This window comes from Lithobates pipiens, unplaced genomic scaffold (genome assembly GCF_037356315.1).
Source record: "Lithobates pipiens isolate NorthernLeopardFrog02 unplaced genomic scaffold, aLitPip1_a1.2 Scaffold_13, whole genome shotgun sequence".
Taxonomy (NCBI): domain Eukaryota; kingdom Metazoa; phylum Chordata; class Amphibia; order Anura; family Ranidae; genus Lithobates; species Lithobates pipiens.
In genome coordinates, this window is record NW_027507718.1 from 246,959,074 (window position 1) to 246,985,291 (window position 26,218).

General features: G+C 43.3%; 1 protein-coding gene across 2 annotated transcripts in view; it reads right to left on the bottom strand.

The window, feature by feature from the left end:
* The window catches only part of LOC143974757 (UDP-glucuronosyltransferase 2A2-like), a 183,998-nt gene that overhangs the window by 92,545 nt on the left and 65,235 nt on the right, over positions 1–26,218 (bottom strand). The window contains exon 1 of one of the 2 annotated variants that reach the window (XM_077476468.1): positions 12,486–13,230. The exons of the other annotated variant lie outside the window; for it this stretch is intronic. Coding sequence (XP_077332594.1) covers positions 12,486–13,209 — 724 coding nt within the window. The 5' untranslated portion in view covers positions 13,210–13,230. Of the gene's footprint in view, positions 1–12,485; positions 13,231–26,218 lie in introns of those variants that run through there. 2 annotated transcript variants of the gene reach the window in all.

A 26,218-nucleotide genomic window follows, 5' to 3' on the forward strand; every position in this document is an offset into this window, starting at 1 on the left:
CCATTATTGGGTAGTATATGGGGGTATCTAGCGCTATAAAAACCTGGCGGTGAACCTAAAAAAATAACTAGCTACCTAGCGACACTAGTGACACTAATGCAGCGATCAGAAAAATGATCGCTTAGTGACACTGACAAAAGGGGGTGAAAGGGTTAACTAGGGGCAATCAGGGGGTTAAAACCATTATTGGGTAGTATATCTGGGTACCTAGCTCTATAAAAACCTGGCGGTGAACCTTAAAAAATAACTAGCTACTTAGCGGCACCAGTGACACTAATGCAGCGATCATAAAAACGATCGCTTAGTGACACTGGCAAAAGGGGGTGAAAGGGTTAACTAGGGGCAATCAGGGGGTTAAAACCATTATTGGGTAGTATATCGGGGTACCTAGCGCTATAAAAACCTGGCGGTGAACCTTAAAAAATAACTAGCTACTTAGCGGCACCAGTAACACTAATGCAGCGATCAGAAAAACTATCGCTTAGTGATACTGGCAAAAGGAGGTGAAAGAGTTAACTCTAGGGGCAATCAGGGGGTTAAACCTTTATTGGCTGTAGGGGGCTACCCTGGACCTAACACTAACTGCCCTGACAGTTTTTACTGTCACAACTGACACTGAATGCAGTGATCAGTAAATAAATGATCACTGCAATCAGTGACACTGTGACTGGGAGGGGGGCGATCGGGGGGGTGATGGGGGGGGGTTTGTGTGCCTACATGTCAGTGTAGTGCTGGTGCACTTACTTTCACTGTTCTCCTCGTATTCCGGTCAAAAAGACCGCCCCGAGGAGAATGACATCACTTCCTCCCTGCCTGTGTTTACTATACACAGCGGGGGAAGCTTCTCATTCGTCAGGAGCGATCGAGAGGGATGGCCAGAAACCAACGGCCATCCCCTCACCCCGGATCGCTCCTGCAGCAAAACGGACTGCCGCATCCAGCGGGAGGGGGTCCGATCGTGCTTGTGCCTGTCGGTGCCATTGCACCGACGTACATTGCCATGCGGCGGTCCTTAAGTGGTTAATCTAGGCTTACCTGTAGGTCATAGTGGTTTGTAAGGGTTTACAACCACTTTAACTTTGCAAAGACACGTTCCTAAGTGCAACTGTGACAACAATTGCCTTTCACTAGAAATATTTTAGTTCAGTCCTGGAAATCTGCATCTGCTTTACTATTAATTTCCCTAAAAATTGGGTTCCTGCAGCTAGATGCGCTCAGTGCACAACCGATGTGTATATGTATGAGTAAGTGCTGTGCGTGTGGAGGTATGTACCCGTGGCGCATATCTGGTTCCCGGAATGACATCATGCCCCCTCCAGGAAGTTGCTTGTACTGCTGCTAATTTCTTTCCACCACTATGCCCCGCTCACTGTTCTCTAAGGAAGTGATGATCCTTATTTGCAAATTAAGAAAATATTTATATTTTAAACATGGGGCGGTGTTTGTGTGGGTCCCTAACACACGTTCATATATATTAGGGCCAATTTACCTACCAGCATCTTTTTAGAGCGTGGGAGAAAACTCCCACAGGCAAAATATGCAAACTCCAGGCAGATGGTGTCTTGGGTGGGATTTCAACCAGTGACCCTTTTGCTGCTAACCACTACACCACTATGCTGCCCAATTATATACCTATATATTTAGGTTCTTGTGTCCACCAGCAGAGAGATGTTGGGTAGACACACTCCCAATTCTGGAGGCATTATAATAGTCTAGCACAGGGGTCTTGCGCCGGTTCTCATGTTCGGTTAATAACTTTTCCAGTGCACCAATTAAGGTATGAACTGGCACAACCCATTCCTCTTAGTAAATCAGCCCCTATGAGAGTTAACATTCTATATTGTAAAGCACTGCGTAAATTGATGGCACTATATAAATCCTGTATAATAATAATAATAATTTACCAACAGAGAAATTAGCTCAACAGGCTAAGAAAATTTAACTAACAGGGGTAATAATATCAGGGAGACTCCAGCACTGTGCAGAATTTGGGCACTGAATGAATGGATTTTTAGCAGAGTGAACCTATAGCTACAATGTGACGTGAAATATTTAGCAGTGCTACTAAATGTTTCACTTTGCACTGCAACTGGAGGTTCCCTCGGCCAAACACCCATTTATTGGGATGTTTGCACATGTAGACTGTACACAGTGCAGGGGTCTCCCTCATATTATTTCTCCTGCTGGTCAAATGTTCTTAGCCTATAGTGTTAGGCTATATTCTCGACATTATTGGTGAATAATAACTCTCATGGTCGAATGTTCTTACGGCTATTTTTCTTTTGGGATTGAATGTCAGGGAATGTTACATTTGCATGATGAAAGGCAACAAAGAAACAATTACACACATATTACAGGTATATTTTTTATACATTTGCACGAATGATGATACAATCCTAAAGAAGTTACCAAAATATATATTGATTTATTTTATGCATAAATCACTGTTTAGTCATACAGCTTTGGCCTTCTATGCTTCTAGGTCCCATATCAGCTGCATGGCCTTGCTTAGCTATAGTTATTCCCCTGCTGGCCATAGCTTTTCACATCTCCTTGAGTACAACAGATAGTGAGACACCCGTCTATCCTCTGTAGTGACCCACAGCAACTAGCCTATTTGTAAAATGTGAGAACGGGCAAGATTCATTCGCATTGTGTAGAGATTTAATAATTTCACAAATACCCCTAGAATAGCCCTATATGGTCTGATAGTCTCCTAAGCATAACATTTGGGCTTTAAATTGGGCTGTTCATGTCCTTGCTAAGGGTGCATTCATATGAAGGGAGCTTGGAGATAATTCTACAGTGAATTAATTACTATAGGTTATGATTCCTGCACCCAACAACATATTAATTGCACCAGTATACTTACCTAGTGCCTCACTATAATATGCATCTCAGGAGGATGAAAGGACAGAATAAAATATAGCATCTTGCGATAAATAAAAAATTGTATTTCTTAGGCGTTCTATAAAGGACATTCTATCTGTGAATTCAGTCATTATAGCGGGTACATAAGAAAACGGCATGGGTTGTTGACCACAAAGTCTTTCTATAATATTAGCCATTGAGAACCTAAAGGAATATACAAATGGCACTCCAATGACCTCAGCGATAAGTTCACCACAAGGAGCTAGTGGGTCAGCAACAAGGATATCAAACTTCTCATCTTTTAGCTTCCTTAACATCGCCTTGTTCTTTATGATGCCAGTACCTCCAAGGAGTCCGCCATGGCTTTTTTCATTCGGGTAAAGAATTCCCAGTAGGACATATTGGGAAGATCACAAATCCAAATGCGTAAGAATTCTTCTAGTAGCTCTTCATATCTGGTTCTTGAAAACGCAACAGGGAAGACTTAAAATTTTAAAGCTGAGGTTTTCTTGGTGTCCATGATAAGGTTGGCTGAGTTGACCAGCACTGTTACTTCATGACCTTTGTGTGCAAGGTTTTCAAGGATCATAAAATGACTGCCGTCTGTTGGCCAAGCCAGAAATTTTCCCTGAGTATGCTGTGCCAATTAAACTTACATGCATCAGAAGTAAAATGCTTGCATAGAACATTTTGAAGATCTGGAGTGCATAGAGACTTCCTGAACAAGAGTGTAATACTAACTACCCAGCAATACTGCACTTTGTTAGCTTGGTCTATCAGGAAATCACATGATCTGTACATTCTATACAATGAATTCCTTCTACCAAAGGATAAAGGGATGCTTTCCATTTCTTTTCACAATGCTCCATCTACAGACCAGGAAATGATATGCAGGTGATTGAAAACAATGATAGAATTAACCTGATTGCTGTGCAACACAGTGTTTCTTATACACTGTATGAATAACCATTATATCCCTAATGAACCACTTCATTAAGTAGATAATGTAAGTAAAACAAAAAAGTCAGTGGTAACAATGTCATATTATTTTGCTTGTTATCTTCCTATTTGGTTGTCAGAAAAACAGTCCTATGTATGGTATTTTATAATTGTTTTAACATTTTTGCTTGTTCTGGAATCAAGCTCACAGACATATCTTTATATCAAAGAAAATTCAATCATTTAAGCCTTGTTTACACTTGTGGTTGGAGGGCAGTAAAAACACATGCCCAAGGTGCATTTTTACTGTACCCAACCACATCCAACCTACAAAGACAGCAGATGAGGGTGTCCATATGCCACAGCATAATTTCTTCACACTGTCCGGTACATCTGGTTCAGCTAAATGGGCTGGCACCACAACCGCCTCACAACTGCGTACATTGATAGGGGTTAAAGCAGGTGGCAAGGTGGTGGCATACTGCCTCCTCAACGTCTGTCAAATGCCTTCTGAAGAGTGACTTCTGAGGGCAACACAAGTATAAACAAGCCTTGCTGGGTATGAACGCTGCTGCTGCTGTGTACCCAAGCGCATGTTCCACTTCCTCCTCTGTGCGTGTTGATGTCACTCTGACTCCATCCTATGTGTTATGTCCATAGATTTTCTCATGATTATAAAGGCTAACTACCTGCAGGTAATTTTGAAATTGATGCCAGCAACACTTCTCAAAAAGATTTGACAAAAAAGGACAGGGCAACAAAAAGCTGAAAAAGTAAGTGGCGCTAGCAAGGAAGAGCTGGAAGAAGATTTTTCAACTAATGAGGTTAATTAGTAATAGGTCAGTAACATGATTGGGTATAAAAAGAGCATCTCGGAGAGTCAGAGTTTCTCAGAAGTAAAGATGGGCACAGGTTGACCAATTTGTGAAAAGCTGCATCTATAAATTGTCAAACAATTTCAGAATAATGTTCCTCAAGGTAAAATTGCAAAAACTTTAAATATATTATCATCTACAATAGATATCATCAAAAGATTCAGAGAATCTGAAGAAATCTCTGTGCATAAGCAGTAAGTCCTTAAACTTAATATTGGATGTAATTGTCTTCAGGCCCTCAGATGACATTAAAACAGGCATGATTCTGTAATGGACATCACTGCATGGGCTCATGAATACTTCCAAAAATAACTGTCTGTGAACTCAGTTTGCCATGACTTCCAAAAATGCAAGGTAAAGCTCTATCATACAAAAGAAAAAGCCTTATCTGAGCATGATTCAGAAGAATCTACTCAGGGGCAAAGCTGAATTAAAATGGTCTGTGGAAATCTGTTCTGTGGTCAGACAAATCGAAATTTGACATGCTTTTTTGGCAACCATGGGCTATGGGTCTAGCTGATGGGGGGGGGGGTGGTTTTCCTGGGGAGTCCATACTGATGAAGGGGGCTATATACCCTCATCTGTAATGCTGAGCTGTATACCCTGATCTGTGAGGCTGAGCTATATACTCTGTTCTGTGATGCTGAGCTGTATACTCTGTCCTGTGATTCTGGGGTTGTACACTCTGTCCTGTGATACTGAGCTGTATACTCCTGACACTATGGGTGGAAGCAAGTGGAATACAGGAGACGGAATGGGTGGATTCTATAAGGGGTGGGGCTTATGATAAGCGGGAGGGGTCAAAACGGAAGGACAGGGTCTGGCCCCCCCATCCTAAAACTTTACCAGCCGCCACTCCCTGAGAGTGTGCACTTTCAGCCCATATCCATTATTTAACTATAGCTTGACTATGTATTGATGTCGTCCCCTTTAATGGCTCCCCGCGCGTTACCGGGAGTACGCATCGGGGAAAATCTGTGTTGGCCGTGTCCCCTGGACACAGCCAATCACAGATCGCTGTAAACGGCCAATCACAGCGGCCGTTTACAGCGCGATCGCCGCCTCCAATGGATGATGATCTCAAATGTAAACAAATGAGATCATCTCCCATTGCCGAATCTGTCTCCTCACACAGAGACAGCGTGTGAGGAGAGAGATTCTGTGAGTTACTTTTACAAGTGCCAAATAGTGATATTAGTGTCATCTGTGCCCGCCAGTGCCCATCTGTACCCTGCCAGTGCCCATCTGTACCCCGCCAGTGCCCACCTGTGCCCACCAGTGGCCACCTGTGCCCACCTGTGCCATCTGTGCACCATCTGTGCACCATCTGTACACCGTCAGTGCCCACCTGTGCACCGCCAGTGCCCACCAGTGCCCGACAGTGCCCATCTGTGCACTGCCAGTGCCCGCCAGTGCCAATCGGGGCCCATCTGTACCAATCTATGCCCATCTGTACCATCTGTGCCACCTCAGCAGTGCCCATCTGTGCCGCCTCAGCAGTGCCCATCTGTGCCGCCTCAGCAGTGCCCATCTGTGCCCATCTGCCACCTCATCAGTGCACATCTGTGCAATAAATCTGCACATCTGTGCAATAAATCAGTGCACATCTGTGCCGACCCATCAGTGCCCATTTGTGCCACCTCAACAGCACCCATCTGTGCCACCTCAACAGCGCCCATCTGTGCCACCTCAACAGTGCACATCTGTACAATCAGTGCACATCTGTGCTGACTCATCAGTGCACATCTGTGCCACCTCATCAGTGCCCATCTGTGCCACCTCTGTGCTGCTTCAACAGTACACATCTGTGCCACCTCATCCATGCACATCTGTGCGATCAGTGCCCATCTGTGCTGCGTAATCAGTGCACATCTGTTCCATCAATCAGTGCACATCAGTGCAGGCTTAGCACACACCTGTGCAGTCTCAACACCAGCAACCATGTCTAAAAGAGTCTTTTCCGCCGAGGAGGCGTACAAAATTCTTTCCACGGCCGATGAGAGCAACGGGGAGCTCTCTTTTTCAGATTCTCTTTCAGATTCGGATTCTGAAGCCGACATAAATTATGAGCCAGTCCTCAGTAGTGAAACACTGACTGAATCCGAGGAGGAAGATATCCGGCCCATCAAACGAAGGCGTTCTAGTGAGGCAGTGCCGTCCACCAGCACCGAAGTGCCGTCCACCAGCACCGCAGTGCCTCGGCAAGAAAGGCCAAGTACCAGTGGGGTGTCATCTCAGCCCCAAAGGGTTAGGAGCCATGCTGGCCTTCCCTATGCCCTTCAGAACCCCTTGTGGCTTCCTCCTAATTCAGGAGAGGCCAATGTTCCCCCTTTGACTGCCCAGCCAGGAGTCCAGGTGGACACGGAGAATTTTACCCCAATAGATTTTTTTAATTTAATTTTTACGGAGGATATGTTGGCGTCAATTGTGGCCCAGTGCAACCTGTATGCACAACAATTTATTTAGCAAAATCTGACATCTTATTATGCCCGTCCCTACGAATGGAGAGACCTAACGGTGGAGGAGTTCAAGGTTTTTTTAGGCCTCACATTTAACATGGGACTCAACAAAAAAAATCAATTGCGTACCTATTGGTCAACCCACCCCCTCCACCACACACCACTCTTCTCCGCGGTAATACCCAGAACCAGGTATCTGATGATCATGAGGTTCTTACATTTCAGCGACAATACCCAGTGCCTTCCACGAAATTACCCAAATTACGACAGGCTTTACAAAATTCGTCCAATACTTCATTATTTTTCACAAACATTCCCCAAATTGTTTACCCCGGACCAAAACATATGTGTGGATGAGTCCCTTATTAAATTTAGCGGTAGGCTTAAAATGAAGCAATTTATGCCCAGCAAAAGGGCCCGCTATGGGGTGAAGGTCTACAAATTATGCGACCGAGCCACAGGGTACACATATTCCTTCATAGTGTACGAACGGAAGGACACCAAGCTGCAGCCCCCTAATTGTCCGGACTACTTGGGATCCAGCGGGAAAGTTGTTTGGGACCTCATATAGCCCCTACTGGATAAAGGCTACCACCTGTATGTAGACAACTTCTACACATCTCTGCCCCTGTTCCAGAACCTTCACCGGAAGAAGACGCCAGCATGTGGCACCGTAAAAAGGAATCGGAAGGACTTTCCTCAAAGTCTTGTGAATAAGAAGCTGCGAAAAGGAGAAACCGCAAGTCTGCGAAACAAGGAGATTCTGGCAGTGAAGTGGAGGGACAGAAGGGATGTATGTATGTTGTCTTCTATCCACAATGATACGTTCGTGGAAATCTCCAGAAGGAATGGCCCCGTAAAAACCCCAAAATGCATTTATGAATATAATTTGTTCATGGGGGGAGTCGACTTCAACGATCAAATGATGGAACCATACCTTGCCACAAGACGGACATACCATTGGTACAAAAAAGTAGCAATTTATTTTTTTCAATTGGCCATTTACAATTCCTATGTCATTTACCGCAACTCCACCCAAAACCCCAAATGCTTCTTTGGCTACCAGGAGGAAGTTTTCACTGCCCACCAGAAAATATCCGATCAGATGTTGTTAGTCGACTCTCCGAGCGCCACTTTCCCGATAAAATCCCTCCCAAACCAACAGGCCAAAGACGTCAAAAAAGATGTAAGGTGTGTACCAGAGCAGGAGTCAGAAAAGACACATCTTATTATTGTGCACAATGTCCTTCCTAACCAGGCCTCTGCATAGGTGACTGTTTTCGCCGTTACCATACTTCAATAAATTTTTAGTGAAGTATGGTAAACATAATCCTCAGTTCCTGCCTTCATACACCTTCACACCCCTTATGCCACTGCCTGCACTGTAACTGACCCTGGCTTGTTATTCGACCACTCTTATGCCTGCCGATTCTGTACATACCGCTGCCTGATCTGGAACTGACCCTGGACTGTTATTCGACCATGCTTCTGCCTAACGATTCTGTACATACCTCTGCCTGATCTGGAACTGACCCTGGACTGTTATTCGACCATGCTTCTGCCTAACGATTCTGTACATACCTCTGCCTGATCTGGAACTGACCCTGGACTGTTATTCGACCATGCTTCTGCCTAACGATTCTGTACATACCTCTGCCTGATCCGGAACTGACCTTGGACTGTTTGACCACGATATTTGCCTCCCTCTTGGACTGATCTTGTATTCTGCCACTGGACTAGTGGGATTCAACACGGGGTCTCACATATGTGAGGGGCTCCAGTATAGTTTTTCTGGATGAAGAAAACAATTTTCTTTGTTTTCTTATTCCTAGATTAGGGTCTGGAGACTCGGAGGCTTCAAAGAGATTTGGGAGGGAGAAGTCTCTACCCCTATCCCCATTCTGTCCTGAACGAGGCTCTACTTCTGTCTGCTGCCTGTAGGACTTACTGCCATCATGCCGAACTGACCACACCACATGGACCTGCCTACTACCAGGACCAATATTTTTGGCACTGCTGACAATATCTCTGCACTGACCCTGGACTGTATATGGACAGTATCCCTGCCTGCTGCCTGAAAAATTGTGTTCGCTGTTGCTGACCAAGTCCCTGCCTGCTGCCTGGACCAGTCAATATCCTCCTGTGGACAACTGCGCTTCTAAAACCACAGGTAATCTTTCTTTACCCTTTGCTCAGCATAATGTATTTGGGGGTGTAATTCTTGGTATTTGCAGGCTATGTGTCCCTGGAACGCCCAACGGTGTTCCTTGCATGTTGCGCCTCTGTATGTGGCCAGGCTGTGTAAACGTCTCACACATGTGGTATTGCCATACTCAGGAGGAGTAGTAGAATGTATTTTGGTGTGTTATTTTTGCTATGTAAATGCTATGTGTTGGAAATATCTTATAAACGGACAACTTTGTGTAAAAAAAAATGCGTTTTCATTTTTTTCCACATTTTTCAAAAACTTCTGGAAAAAATTGAACCATTCAAAAGACTCATTATGCCTCATAGATTACACGTTGGGGTGTTAGCTTTCCAAAATGGGGTCATTTTCTGGACGTTTCCATTGTCCTGGTGTTCCAGGGAATTCAAAACTGTAATAGGTGGTTGAGAAATGAAATGTGTAATTTATGCCCCTAGAATGCCTGAAGGTGCTACTTCAATGTTAGGCCTCTGTATGTGGTCAGGCTGTGTAAAAGTCTCACACATGTGGTATCGGTATACTCAGGAGGAGTAGTAGAATGTATTTTGGCATGTTATTTTTGCTATGTAAATGCTATGTGTTGGAAATATCTTATAAATGGACAACTTTGTGTAAAAAAAATGCGTTTTAATTTTTTTCCACATTTTCCAAAAACTTCTGGAAAAAAAATGAACCATTCAAAAGACTCATTAAGCCTCATAGATTATACTGTGGGGTGTTAGCTTTCCAAAATGGGGTCATTTTCCGGACGTTTCCATTGTCCTGGTGTTCCAGGGCCTTCAAAACTGTAATAGGTGGTTGAGAAATGAAATGTGTAATTTATGCTCCTAGAATGCCTGTAGGTGCTACTTCAAAATTAGGCCTCTGTATGTGGTCAGGCTGTGTAAAAGTCTCACACATGTGGTATCGTTATACTCAGGAGGAGTAGGAGAATGTATTTTGGGGTGCTATTTTTGCTATGTAAATGCTATGTGTTGGAAATATCTTATAAACGGACAACTTTGTGTAAAAAAAAATGCGTTTTCATTTTTTTCCACATTTTCCAAAAACTTCTGGAAAAAAATGAACCATTGAAAAGACCCATTATGCCTCATAGATTATACGTTGGGGTGTTAGCTTTCCAAAATGAGGTCATTTTCTGGACGTTTCCATTGTCCTGTTAATTTTCACTGCAGAGGATCAGAAGTCAAGATCTAAGTTCACATGCTGCCAGTGTTAGTAAGTGGCTTCACAATCCTCATTGCCAGGAAACTTGTGCCAAATTACATTGCAAAAGAGGTCTGGGTGTAACACAGCAACATAAAAAGCAAGAATCTGTGTGTATGTACAGTGTAGTCACATATGGTAACCCGGCAAGATAGACAAATTAGGTAAAATCATCAAGTAAAATGTTATGTTTCTTAAATGTGTGTGTGTGTTGATATAGTTAAAGTATAGTTACATTTTTTTTTAAATCAGCACAAGTGACTGTACTTACATTGAATGAGCCCCTTGTGCTGGTGACTGTTATATTCCTTTCCTTTCTGCCCCCAAACCCTGCAACTGTAATCTTCTGATTCTGTAGTAGTTAATACGAGCCACCTAACTTGTCACTGGCCTTTGTCAAAAGTATGGACTATGCCAGCCCTTTCCCCCCCATGCTTCATTCATAGGAGCTGTACTATTACTTCCCACAGTGAAAAGCACTCTATGACTGGAGGATGGGTGGACGAATCAAAGGTTTGCCTCCTCCATTCACAGAGCGCTTTTCATTGTGGGAAGCTAGAATAAAGCTTTTATGAATGAAACGCAGGTATGGAAAGGGCGGACATAGTTGGCATTTTTGATGAGTTTGATGAGATCACAGCTACTGGCTACTGGGGTATGGATGGTGGCAGAGAAAAGAACATTTCAATGAACAGCCAACTGCAACAAGGAACAATTTTTGTTTAGTATAAGTATCATCCCCGATGATGATTATAACAAAAAAATCTAACTAAACTTAAGCTTTAATACACATATGTATATGTCAACTAAGCAACATATAATTTTGTATAGTTAACATATAGGTATATACATAGTTACATAGTTAGTAAGGTTGAATAAAGACACCAGTCCATCCAGTGTGAGTGTCTACAATTACCCCTATCCCTGTACATTGCACACTCACATTGGTCCCTACTCTCAAGGAGCCCACAATCCAAGGCAGGGGTCAAGTCCTGGGGAAAAAAGTGTGGGAACTCCCACCCAAGAAGCACTCCCCCACCAAAAAAAAAATGATACGCTCATATGCACGAATGCTTCAAAAGTGGTATTTTTCATCCAATTTCCGTATTGTGTGTATGAAGCTTAACTGTTAGTACATAAAAAAAATCCTCAATAAACATAAATACTGAGTTGTGTTGGCGGCTGCTGGTGTAGCACCTGCCACACAGCTCTCATACTTCAAAGTCTTGCAAGACACGGCTGCTAACGGGAACTGAGTTCCTGTTGTGGAAAAAGTGCAGGAACTCCATTCCCATGCGTTCCCGCAGGACTTGAGCCCTGATCACAGGGGCCCCATTCATATACTAGGGCCAATTTTGGACAGAAGCCAATTAACCTAGCTCTATGTCTTTGGAATGTGGGAGGAAACAAACACAGGCACGGGGAGAACATGCAAACTCCAGGCAGGTAGTGTCGTGGTTGGGATTCAAACCAGCAACCCTTTATACTGCTAGGTGAGAGTGCTAACCACTACACCACTGTGCTGCCAGGTATATTCACGTTATATATTTTTCCACCTTAATGAAAGAAATTCTACATAATTTCCACATCACTTCTTCTCTAAAATATGTCCATAACACAAAGCTAAATGAAAAAAATTGATTACAGGCATACCCCACTTTTAAGTACACAATGGGGTTTATTTACTAAAGCTGGAAAGTGCAAAATCAGACTCACTTCTGCATAGAAAGCAATGAGCGTCCAGATTTTATTACCAAAGCTTAATTGAACAAGCTGGGGTTAGAAGCGCATTGGTTTCTAAGCAGAATTGAGCCTGATTTTGCACTTTCCAGCTTTAGTAAATAATACCCATTGTATACTTAAAAGTGGGGTATGCATGTACTCATATATTTGGTTTTGCCACATTCTCCAATTACTTTTCATGCTCACCTAATACTTCACTGTAGTAACCATCCCAGTTGCCAGCAAACACAAAATAGAATAATATGTCTTGGAAAAGATAGAAGTTTGTGTTTTGCCATCTCTCTAGGAAAGACATCCTATCAGTTAGTTCTGCCATGGCTCCAGGCACATAGGAAAAGGGGGCTGGAAGATGTCCACATAGCCTCTCCATTGAGTTGCCCATGGAAAATCTAAAAGAATAGACAAATGGAAGTCCAAGAACTTCAGCAATAAGTTCACCACATGGGATCAATGGATCTGAGATCAGGACATCAAACTTCTTGCTTTCTAGTTTCTTTATCAATGACTTGTTCTTAAGTACCCCGTCACACATATGATTTTGCATTTTCTGTTGTTCGGTCACCATCTCTTTCATTTTTTGATAGAATTCCCAATAGGTCATATTAGGTACATCAAAAATCCATAGACTTAAAAATTCCTCAAAAAACTTTTCATTCTCCTCCTTTGTGAAAGGCACATCAAAAGCTTCATATTTGATTGGTGAGTCTTTACTGGCGTCTGCACCCATTATTAGAGCGGCCGAATGAAGCAACACTGTAACTTCATGATCTCTATTGGTAAGTTCATTCAGGATTATTTTAATATTTAAAAAATGACTAGCGTCTGTTGGCCACACCAAAATCTTTCCAGCAGAAACAGTGTTGAAAAGACATGTGTGCAGGAGCAGAAAAACAATCCCAGTACAGAACATGATGATGACTCACTGTGATCTAAGGTTGTGTGAGGTGGTACAAAGTGTAAAAAACTTTGCGGAAAACTCTGAACACTAGAGGTAAAATCAAACAGTGCCTATATATTGTTAATAGCCATTTTCCAGTAGACTTTTTAGTAATAGAAATAAACGGTGTTTCCTAGTGTGGTCATTTTCCCATATTTTGCAGAGCAGTGTTGCAATAAAATATGTATTTCTGTCAATCTATTTCAACATTGCATAAAAGACTTTCTTGGAAATTAAACTTTCTTGGAAATTAAACTTTTAATTCATTTTGGATAAACTAACAGAGAGTTAGTAGGGTTATAAACCCTTTCAGTTTTTTTCTCTTCTGCATCCCATTAACCACTTCAGCCCCGGAAGGATTTACCCCCTTCCTGACCAGAGCACTGCGTCGTTTCAACTGACAATTGCGTGGTCGCACAACATTGCACCCAAACAAAATTGACGTCCTTTTTTTCCCACAAATAGAGCTTTCTTTTGGTGGTATTTTATCACCTCAGATTTTTATTTTTTGCGCTATAAACTAAAAAAAAACTATTTTGAAAAAAAAGCAATATTTTTTACTTTTTGCTATAATAAATATCCCCCAAAAATATATAAAAAAAAACAAATTTCTTTCTCAGTTTAGGCCGATATGTATTCTTCTACATATTTGGTTTGCATAAAAGTTATAGCGTCTACAAAATAGGGGATAGATTTATGGCATTTTTCTTATTAACTTTTTTTTATTAGTTATTTTTTCTGCGATTTTTATTGTGACTGTGACATGGCAGACACGTCGGACACTTTTGACACTATTTTGGGACCACTGTCATTTATACAGCGATCAGTGCTATAAAAATGCACTGCATACTGTGTAAATGACACTGGCAGGGAAGGGGTTCAACACTAGGTGGTGATCAAGGGGTTAAGCTTGTCCTAGGGAGTGATTCTAACTATAGGGGGGATTGTCTCACTAGAACATGACAGAGATCACTGCTCCCAATGACAGGGAGCAATAGATCTCTGTCATGTTACTAGGCAGAACAGGGAAATGCCTTGTTTACATAGGCATCTCCCCGTTCTGCCGCTCCATGACATGCCCACTATGCTGCGATTTAAAGGGGACGTACCTGGTTGTCTCCAGGCATTATCACTGAGACCTCCCCCCTACTTCTCAAATGTGTTGTAACCTTCTAGAAGAATTGGAGGGGAGGTAAGGTGGAGTTGCCTGGAATATTCTGGGGGCTCTGACCAATCCCCAACTTGGATTGGCAGGGGGCAGGTCCCCTCAAATACTGAGGTTTAGCCCAGCTGGGGATGAGATGTTTGGGTGGAAGCTTAAGATCGAGTGTTAGGCTGTCATGTCCTTTGAGGGAACACCCCAGTTTGGGGGGGGGGGAGGGAGAGCTGGTACTGTAAGCAGTAGCCACATGTGGGACAGCTATCAATACAGACTACCTTATAAAGCATATCTTAGATGAAGCTACCTCCTTTGGCATTTTGAACTCTTTAGTAAGGATGAGCCGAACAACCCCCTGTTCGGTTCGCACCAGAACCTGCGAACAGACCTAAACTTCGCGTGAACTTTAGAACCCTATTAAAGTCTATGGGACTCGAACGTTCACAATCTAAAGTGCTAATTTTAAAGGCTAATATGCAAGTTACTGTCATAAAAAGTGTTTGGGGACCTGGGTCCTGCCCCAGGGGACAGGGATTAATGCAAAAAAAAGTTTTAAAATTGGACGTTTTTTCAGGAGCAGTGATTTTAATAATGATTAATGTGAAACAATAAAAGTGTAATATTCCTTTATATGTCGTACCTGGGGGGTGTCTATAGTATGCCTGTGAAGGGGCGCATGTTTCCCGTGCTTAGAACTGTCCCTGCACAAAGTGTCATTTGTGCAGGAAAAAAAGTCTTTTAAAATCATTTGCGGCTATATTGTCGGCTCCCGTAATACAGAGAACACTCAATGAGTGTTCTCTGTATTAGCCGACAATGCATTAATTCATTGATTAAAAAAAAAAAGCGTGGGGGTTCCCCTAAATTCAATTACCAGGCCCTTCAGGTCTGGTATGGATATTAAGGGGAACCCTGTGTCAAATTAAAATTTTTTTTTTTTTACGTGGGGGTCCCCCTAAATATCCATACCAGACCTTTTATCCGAGCACGCAACCTGGCAGGCCGCAGGAAAAGAGGGGGGGACGAGAGAGTGCCCCCTCCTGAACCGTACCAGGCCACATGCCCTCAACATTGGGAGGATGCTTTGGGGGTCTGTGACCCCTCAAAGCACCTTGTCCCCATGTTGATGTGGAGAAGGGCCTCATCCCCACAACCCTGAGCGGTGGTTGTGGGGGTCTGCGGGCAGGGGGCTTATCAGAATCTAGAAGTCCCCTTCAACAAGGAGACCCCCAGATTCCGGCCTCCCCGTTTGAAATGGTAAGGGGGTACAAAAGTACCCCTACCATTTCACAAAGAAAGTGCAAAAATGGTTAAATAAACACACTTTTAAAAAATAATTTTATTAAAAATAAAAAAAGATTCCAGCGGTGCTAATCCACTCCTGCTATCCAGCGACGGATCTCCGGGGTCCAGCGATGGATGATCATATCCAGCGATGGGGGATCTCTCAGTCCAGCGCTGTCCATACATCCGTCTTCTGTCTCCACTGCGGAGACACTGCGGGGATCCCAGCGCTGACGTTTCTTATATTAGGAGGGTGGGGTCCCCTGTCCCCTGACCCCGCACCCTCTGACGCTGGTGAGGAAAGCTATGGGGTTCCCCTGTGACGTATGGGTGACCCCGCCCCCCCTCTGATGTAACGCAGGTTTCTGTTACATCAGAGGGGGCGGGGTCACCCATACGTCATTAGGGGATCCCTGGCTCCCCTCACCAGCGTCAGAGGGGCGGGGTCAGGTGACGGGTGGCCCCGCCCTCCTAATATAAGAAACGTCAGTGCTGGGATCCCTGCAGTGTCTCCGCAGTGGACAGGGTTGAGAAGCACTGATTTAGAGCACTGAGCTAAATTCTAGCTCAAGACAATCCTACTCTAATTGTGGGCATTTCAGGTAAACCAAGTGAGTGTTAGAACCCCTGCTTGTCTTTTTTAGGTTGGGCTTTGTGTCCCTTTTCTGAAAATTGGCTTCACTTCCTGTCACAGCCAAACAGGAAGTGAGGGTAAAACCCTACCAATGTCTTTCCTTGGGGACACACAGGTCAATCTAACTAGTGTCCCCATTAGGCAAGTTGCACTCTAGCACTTTGTTGTGTACACCCCAAATCATTAGGTATTTTGGGATTTATTAAAGGCAAATTCACTCTGTAATAAAAGTGTACTCGCTGTGAATCTAACGGGAAGCACTGGTGATTTTATCATCCAATCATGTAGAAGCACAGACGCTGTTTTTTTTTCTTTGCATGTCCCCTCGGATCTCCAACAACTGCACTTCCAAATACACTTGTAGTGCAAAGTGGATTTGCCTTTAGTGAATAAACCCCAAAGTCCAAGATACCTAATAATTTGGGGTGTACAGAGCAAAATGCTAGAGTGCAATTTACCTAATGGGGAAGCTATTTAGATTGACCTGTGTCAATCAAGGAAAGACATTGGTATGGGTTTACTTCCTCTTTGTCTCCCTGTAAAGGTAAAGCATAATGGGCTACTATGAATTGCATAATAGCCCATTATGTGTCACTTAACTGACACAGGAGCCAGCGTTGTCACCGCTGTTCTCTGTAGCATGGAGCGTCCATCTTCTTGCGGGTATCGCTGCTCCGGCCACTCACAGCGCTGGAGCAGCAATGACGTCACTCCCACGTATGTGCACGGGAGCCGCCACTAACGGCATATCGCCGGTAGCAGCGGCATTCCAAGTGCGCCTGTCTTTTTGTAAATATCTCCTAAACCGTGTAGGTTTAGGAGATATTTCTTGGACCTACAGGTAAGCCTTAACCACTTCAGCCCCGGACCAATTGTCAGCCTAAGAACCAGAGGTCTTTTTACAATTTCGCACTGCACTGCTTTAACTGGTAATTGCGTGGTCATGCAATGTTGTACCCAAACGAAATTTGCGTCCTTTTCCTTCCCACAAATAGAGCTTTCTTTTGATGGTATTTGATTGCCTCTGCGATTTTAATTTTTTGCAATATAAATGGAAAAAGTCAAAAAATTTCGAGAAAAAAAGATATTTTCTACTTTTTGTTATAAGAAAAATTGAATAAACTAAATTTTAGTCATACATTTAGGGCAAAATGTATTCAGCCACATGTTTTTAGTAAAAAAAAATGTCAATAAGCGTATAGTTATTGGTTTGCGCAAAAGTTATAGCGTCTACAAACTAGAGTACATTTTCTGGAATTTACACAGCTTTTAATTTATGACTGCCTATCTCATTTCTTGAGGTGCTAAAATGGCAGGGCAGTACAACCCCCCCCCCCCTCAAATGACCCCATTTTGGAAAGTAGACACCCCACAGAAATTGCTGAGGGGCATGTTGAGCCCATTGAATATTTTTTTTTGTCCCAAGTGATTGAATAATGACACACAAAAAAAAAAAAGTTTACAAAAATTTGTCACTAAATGATATATTGCTCACACATGCCATAGTTATATGTGGAATTACACCCCAAAATATATTCTGCTGCTTCTCCTGAGTATGTGGGACTTTTTGGGAGCATAGCTGCATACGACACCCCAAAAACCAATCACTGCCTTCAGGATTTCTAAGGGTGCAAATTTTTGATTAAATGATATATTGCTCACACATGCTAAGGGCATAAGTGAAATTACACCCCAAAATAAATTCTGCTGCTTCTCCCGAGTACGGGGATACCACATGTGGGGGAGTTTTTGGGAGCCTAGCCACGTACGGGACCCCGAAAACCAAGTACTGGCTTCCGGATTTAAATATAAAACGCTACCAAAAAAAACTGTTAGCGATCGCAGGGATCAGGCCTGACTCTGCGAACGCTGCAGTTATGTGTTTAGTGTTTTGTAAGTGACAGTGATTGATCGATACTGCACTTGGGTGGGCTAGGCGGAGGGGCAAAACGCAGGTGCTAGCAGGTATCTGGGCTGATCCCACTAACAATGCGTTTTTTTGGAACCCTAAACTGCTGGGGACGCTAGTATAGATCTGATCAGTCAGATATTGATCTGTTCAGATTCTATACCAGTACGGGAGGTTTATGATTTGCGCATGGGTGTTAGTGGTACTAGCACTAACCTAGCGCTGCCTGGGGTGACACAGTCCCTGACCCTAAAACCTAATTGATATCACCCGCCGGGTGATCAGGGGGTTAAACCTTTATTGGGTAATAAATGGTGGGTGCCCTGATGCTATAAAAAGCAAACTAACTAACCAGAGTCACTCGTAACACTTATAGGGTGATCAATGGTGAAAGGGTTAACTAGGGGCAATCAGGGGGTTAAAATCTTTATTAGGTAGTATTTGGTGGTCCCTGGCGCTATATAAAAACCTGGCGGGGAACCTAAATAACTAACTGGCTAACCAGCGACCCCATCGACACTTATACGGTGATCGCTGGTGAAAGGGTTAACTAGGGGCAATCAGGGGGTTAAAACCATTATTGGGTAGTATATGGGGGTATCTAGCGCTATAAAAACCTGGCGGTGAACCTAAAAAAATAACTAGCTACCTAGCGACACTAGTGACACTAATGCAGCGATCAGAAAAATGATCGCTTAGTGACACTGACAAAAGGGGGTGAAAGGGTTAACTAGGGGCAATCAGGGGGTTAAAACCATTATTGGGTAGTATATTTGGGTACCTAGCGCTATAAAAACCTGGCGGTGAACCTTAAAAAATAACTAGCTACTTAGCGGCACCAGTGACACTAATGCAGCGATCATAAAAACGATCGCTTAGTGACACTGGCAAAAGGGGGTGAAAGGGTTAACTAGGGGCAATCAGGGGGTTAAAATCATTATTGGGTAGTATATCGGGGTACCTAGCGCTATAAAAACCTGGCGGTGAACCTTAAAAAATAACTAGCTACTTAGCGGCACCAGTAACACTAATGCAGCGATCAGAAAAACGATCGCTTAGTGATACTGGCAAAAGGAGGTGAAAGAGTTAACTCTAGGGGCAATCAGGGGGTTAAACCTTTATTGGCTGTAGGGGGCTACCCTGGACCTAACACTAACTGCCCTGACAGTTTTTACTGTCACAACTGACACTGAATGCAGTGATCAGTAAAAAAATGATCACTGCAATCAGTGACACTGTGACTGGGAGGGGGGCGATCGGGGGGGTGATGGGGGGGGGTTTGTGTGCCTACATGTCAGTGTAGTGCTGGTGCACTTACTTTCACTGTTCTCCTCGTATTCCGGTCAAAAAGACCGCCCCGAGGAGAATGACATCACTTCCTCCCTGCCTGTGTTTACTATGCACAGCGGGGGAAGCTTCTCATTCGTCAGGAGCGATCGAGAGGGATGGCCAGAAGCCAACGGCCATCCCCTCACCCCGGATCGCTCCTGCAGCAAAACGGACTGCCGCATCCAGCGGGAGGGGGTCCGATCGTGCTTGTGCCTGTCGGTGCCATTGCACCGACGTACATTGCCATGCGGCGGTCCTTAAGTGGTTAATCTAGGCTTACCTGTAGGTCATAGTGGTTTGTAAGGGTTTACAACCACTTTAACTTTGCAAAGACACGTTCCTAAGTGCAACTGTGACAACAATTGCCTTTCACTAGAAATATTTTAGTTCAGTCCTGGAAATCTGCATCTGCTTTACTATTAATTTCCCTAAAAATTGGGTTCCTGCAGCTAGATGCGCTCAGTGCACAACCGATGTGTATATGTATGAGTAAGTGCTGTGCGTGTGGAGGTATGTACCCGTGGCGCATATCTGGTTCCCGGAATGACATCATGCCCCCTCCAGGAAGTTGCTTGTACTGCTGCTAATTTCTTTCCACCACTATGCCCCGCTCACTGTTCTCTAAGGAAGTGATGATCCTTATTTGCAAATTAAGAAAATATTTATATTTTAAACATGGGGCGGTGTTTGTGTGGGTCCCTAACACACGTTCATATATATTAGGGCCAATTTACCTACCAGCATCTTTTTAGAGCGTGGGAGAAAACTCCCACAGGCAAAATATGCAAACTCCAGGCAGATGGTGTCTTGGGTGGGATTTCAACCAGTGACCCTTTTGCTGCTAATCACTACACCACTATGCTGCCCAATTATATACCTATATATTTAGGTTCTTGTGTCCACCAGCAGAGAGATGTTGGGTAGACACACTCCCAATTCTGGAGGCATTATAATAGTCTAGCACAGGGGTCTTGCGCCGGTTCTCATGTTCGGTTAATAACTTTTCCAGTGCACCAATTAAGGTATGAACTGGCACAACCCATTCCTCTTAGTAAATCAGCCCCTATGAGAGTTAACATTCTATATTGTAAAGCACTGCGTAAATTGATGGCACTATATAAATCCTGTATAATAATAATAATAATTTACCAACAGAGAAATTAGCTCAACAGGCTAAGAAAATTTAACTAACAGGGGTAATAATATCAGGGAGACTCCAGCACTGTGCAGAATTTGGGCACTGAATGAATGGATTTTTAGCAGAGTGAACCTATAGCTACAATGTGACGTGAAATATTTAGCAGTGCTACTAAATGTTTCACTTTGCACTGCAACTGGAGGTTCCCTCGGCCAAACACCCATTTATTGGGATGTTTGCACATGTAGACTGTACACAGTGCAGGGGTCTCCCTCATATTATTTCTCCTGCTGGTCAAATGTTCTTAGCCTATAGTGTTAGGCTATATTCTCGACATTATTGGTGAATAATAACTCTCATGGTCGAATGTTCTTACGGCTATTTTTCTTTTGGGATTGAATGTCAGGGAATGTTACATTTGCATGATGAAAGGCAACAAAGAAACAATTACACACATATTACAGGTATATTTTTTATACATTTGCACGAATGATGATACAATCCTAAAGAAGTTACCAAAATATATATTGATTTATTTTATGCATAAATCACTGTTTAGTCATACAGCTTTGGCCTTCTATGCTTCTAGGTCCCATATCAGCTGCATGGCCTTGCTTAGCTATAGTTATTCCCCTGCTGGCCATAGCTTTTCACATCTCCTTGAGTACAACAGATAGTGAGACACCCGTCTATCCTCTGTAGTGACCCACAGCAACTAGCCTATTTGTAAAATGTGAGAACGGGCAAGATTCATTCGCATTGTGTAGAGATTTAATAATTTCACAAATACCCCTAGAATAGCCCTATATGGTCTGATAGTCTCCTAAGCATAACATTTGGGCTTTAAATTGGGCTGTTCATGTCCTTGCTAAGGGTGCATTCATATGAAGGGAGCTTGGAGATAATTCTACAGTGAATTAATTACTATAGGTTATGATTCCTGCACCCAACAACATATTAATTGCACCAGTATACTTACCTAGTGCCTCACTATAATATGCATCTCAGGAGGATGAAAGGACAGAATAAAATATAGCATCTTGCGATAAATAAAAAATTGTATTTCTTAGGCGTTCTATAAAGGACATTCTATCTGTGAATTCAGTCATTATAGCGGGTACATAAGAAAACGGCATGGGTTGTTGACCACAAAGTCTTTCTATAATATTAGCCATTGAGAACCTAAAGGAATAGATAAATGGCACTCCAATGACCTCAGCGATAAGTTCACCACAAGGAGCTAGTGGGTCAGCAACAAGGATATCAAACTTCTCATCTTTTAGCTTCCTTAACATCGCCTTGTTCTTTATGATGCCAGTACCTCCAAGGAGTCCGCCATGGCTTTTTTCATTCGGGTAAAGAATTCCCAGTAGGACATATTGGGAAGATCACAAATCCAAATGCGTAAGAATTCTTCTAGTAGCTCTTCATATCTGGTTCTTGAAAACGCAACAGGGAAGACTTAAAATTTTAAAGCTGAGGTTTTCTTGGTGTCCATGATAAGGTTGGCTGAGTTGACCAGCACTGTTACTTCATGACCTTTGTGTGCAAGGTTTTCAAGGATCATAAAATGACTGCCGTCTGTTGGCCAAGCCAGAAATTTTCCCTGAGTATGCTGTGCCAATTAAACTTACATGCATCAGAAGTAAAATGCTTGCATAGAACATTTTGAAGATCTGGAGTGCATAGAGACTTCCTGAACAAGTGTGTAATACTAACTACCCAGCAATACTGCACTTTGTTAGCTTGGTCTATCAGGAAATCACATGATCTGTACATTCTATACAATGAATTCCTTCTACCAAAGGATAAAGGGATGCTTTCCATTTCTTTTCACAATGCTCCATCTACAGACCAGGAAATGATATGCAGGTGATTGAAAACAATGATAGAATTAACCTGATTGCTGTGCAACACAGTGTTTCTTATACACTGTATGAATAACCATTATATCCCTAATGAACCACTTCATTAAGTAGATAATGTAAGTAAAACAAAAAAGTCAGTGGTAACAATGTCATATTATTTTGCTTGTTATCTTCCTATTTGGTTGTCAGAAAAACAGTCCTATGTATGGTATTTTATAATTGTTTTAACATTTTTGCTTGTTCTGGAATCAAGCTCACAGACATATCTTTATATCAAAGAAAATTCAATCACTTAAGCCTTGTTTACACTTGTGGTTGGAGGGCAGTAAAAACACATGCCCAAGGTGCATTTTTACTGTACCCAACCACATCCAACCTACAAAGACAGCAGATGAGGGTGTCCATATGCCACAGCATAATTTCTTCACACTGTCCGGTACATCTGGTTCAGCTAAATGGGCTGGCACCACAACCGCCTCACAACTGCGTACATTGATAGGGGTTAAAGCAGGTGGCAAGGTGGTGGCATACTGCCTCCTCAACGTCTGTCAAATGCCTTCTGAAGAGTGACTTCTGAGGGCAACACAAGTATAAACAAGCCTTGCTGGGTATGAACGCTGCTGCTGCTGTGTACCCAAGCGCATGTTCCACTTCCTCCTCTGTGCGTGTTGATGTCACTCTGACTCCATCCTATGTGTTATGTCCATAGATTTTCTCATGATTATAAAGGCTAACTACCTGCAGGTAATTTTGAAATTGATGCCAGCAACATTTCTCAAAAAGATTTGACAAAAAAGGACAGGGCAACAAAAAGCTGAAAAAGTAAGTGGCGCTAGCAAGGAAGAGCTGGAAGAAGATTTTTCAACTAATGAGGTTAATTAGTAATAGGTCAGTAACATGATTGGGTATAAAAAGAGCATCTCGGAGAGTCAGAGTTTCTCAGAAGTAAAGATGGGCACAGGTTGACCAATTTGTGAAAAGCTGCATCTATAAATTGTCAAACAATTTCAGAATAATGTTCCTCAAGGTAAAATTGCAAAAACTTTAAATATATTATCATCTACAATAGATATCATCAAAAGATTCAGAGAATCTGAAGAAATCTCTGTGCATAAGCAGTAAGTCCTTAAACTTAATATTGGATGTAATTGTCTTCAGGCCCTCAGATGACATTAAAACAGGCATGATTCTGTAATGGACATCACTGCATGGGCTCATGAATACTTCCAAAAATAACTGTCTGTGAACTCAGTTTGCCATGACTTCCAAAAATGCAAGGTAAAGCTCTATCATACAAAAGAAAAAGCCTTATCTGAGCATGATTCAGAAGAATCTACTCAGGGGCAAAGCTGAATTAAAATGGTCTGTGGAAATCTGTTCTGTGGTCAGACAAATCGAAATTTGACATGCTTTTTTGGCAACCATGGGCTATGGGTCTAGCTGATGGGGGGGGGTGGGGTGGTTTTCCTGGGGAGTCCATACTGATGAAGGGGGCTATATACCCTCATCTGTAATGCTGAGCTGTATACCCTGATCTGTGAGGCTGAGCTATATACTCTGTTCTGTGATGCTGAGCTGTATACTCTGTCCTGTGATTCTGGGGTTGTACACTCTGTCCTGTGATACTGAGCTGTATACTCCTGACACTATGGGTGGAAGCAAGTGGAATACAGGGGACGGAATGGGTGGATTCTATAAGGGGTGGGGCTTATGATAAGCGGGAGGGGTCAAAACGGAAGGACAGGGTCTGGCCCCCCCATCCTAAAACTTTACCAGCCGCCACTCCCTGAGAGTGTGCACTTTCAGCCCATATCCATTATTTTTTTTTTTTTTTTGTAAATCTGTTTATTGAGTTTCGTAACATTTAACAGTAAAACACAAAGACAACTAACAAAACCAAAACTAATAAAAAAGAAAAAAAAGAGAGAAAAAAAAAAAAAAAAAAAAAAAAAAGAGGCAGCACACATTGGTCATGACAATAATGGGCTTTGGAGCCCGCAAAGACTTAGGATGAGGCAATCAATTACTAGTAATATATCAGTGAGCTCGAGATCTCACGATGGTCCCAGCCTGTGACATGCAAGGGTAATATGGCGCCATGGGGCTAGAACGTCGATCACCAAACAGAGAGCACATTTACTATCACAAATTCCTATTCATAGGGTGAGGGTGTCAGGTTTAAGATTTATGAAGGGGGGAAGTCAGAAGCCGTGGAGGGATCTGCCAGCCATTTGGACCAGACCTTACTATATTTTTGGGGGCAACCCCTATTGGCATAACAGTCTTTGTATAGGGGCAGGCTGTCGTTGACTAGCCGTTTCCACAGAGAGAGGGGAGGAGGAGTGGGCTTACGCCAGCTAAGGGCTATGGCTTTGCGGGCGTAAAAGAGAAGCAACCCGACCAGAGTACGGTTAGCCACAGTGGGAATCAGTTCCTCTATCAGGCCCAGTATGCAAATTGCTATGGAGGGTTGGATCGATATGGTGGTGACCTGCGTAATGACCTTTAGTATCTCCTTCCAGTATTCGGTAATGGGTGGGCAGGTCCAGAAAATGTGGGTGAAGTCCCCCGGTATCTCCCCACACCGCCAGCAGCTGGGGGGGGAGGTGGGGTTCATTTTGTGTAGCCTATGTGGGGTAAAATATGCACGGTGGACCATCTTGAATTGTACTAGTCGATCTCTCAGGGAGACCAGGGATCTAAAAGGAAAGTCCCACACGTCATCCCAATCGTCATTGTCGAAGTCTGGGATGTCGTGCAACCATTTATTCCTAAGTTTTTCCAAAGTGGGAAGGGAGGTCAATACTAAGTGGGAATAGAGTCGTGAGGTGGGCTTATGTGTGCATCCGGACCTGAGGAGGTCCTCCAGGGCGGATTGAATGATCTGGATGGGGGGGTTTGGGAATTGGTGACTAAAGGCGTGGGAGAGTTGGAGGTACCTAAAAAAATAGCTTGGCGGGGCATTGAAGTCAGAGATCAATTTAGAAAATGGAACCAGCGACTGAGTGGAGATCACCTGGACCACCGTTTTTATGCCAAGTTTAGTCCAAGCGTGGGGTTCAGGTAGTTTGTAAAAATGTCCTAGGGTAGGGTTTAACCACAAGGGGGCAGCCGGGGAGAATGCAGTTTTAGGGTATTTTTCAAGTTGAAGTCCCACCGCCCATGCACGAAGTGTGGTGCGCATGGAGGGGGTCAACTGGTATGGGGCTTTTGGGCCACGAAAGAGTAGAAATTTCAGCGCTTCCAACGATTTCAACACAGCCGCCTCAACCAAGGTGGCGGGGTTCGTCCTATCTGGATTGAGCCACCAGACCGCTGTAACTAGTTGGGTGGCCAGGAAATATTTGTGCAGGTCAGGGCACGCAAGTCCCCCCTGAGAAGCCGGGCGCACTAATGTTGACCAACTATATCTGGGGGACTGGGTCCCCCAGACAAAGGAGGCAAAGAGACTATGTAGCCGAGTGAAAAAGGATTTGGGAATCCATTGCGGAGATTGGCGAAGCAAGTAGGTAAATTTGGGCAGGATTTTCATTTTTAGCAGATTTATCCGGCCTAGCAGTGATAAAGGCAACGACTCCCACGCCCTCAGTCGCAGTCGCGTCTCCTGCACTATTGGGGACAGATTCAGAGGCAAGAAGTCTGAAGCCTGCCTTGAGATCTC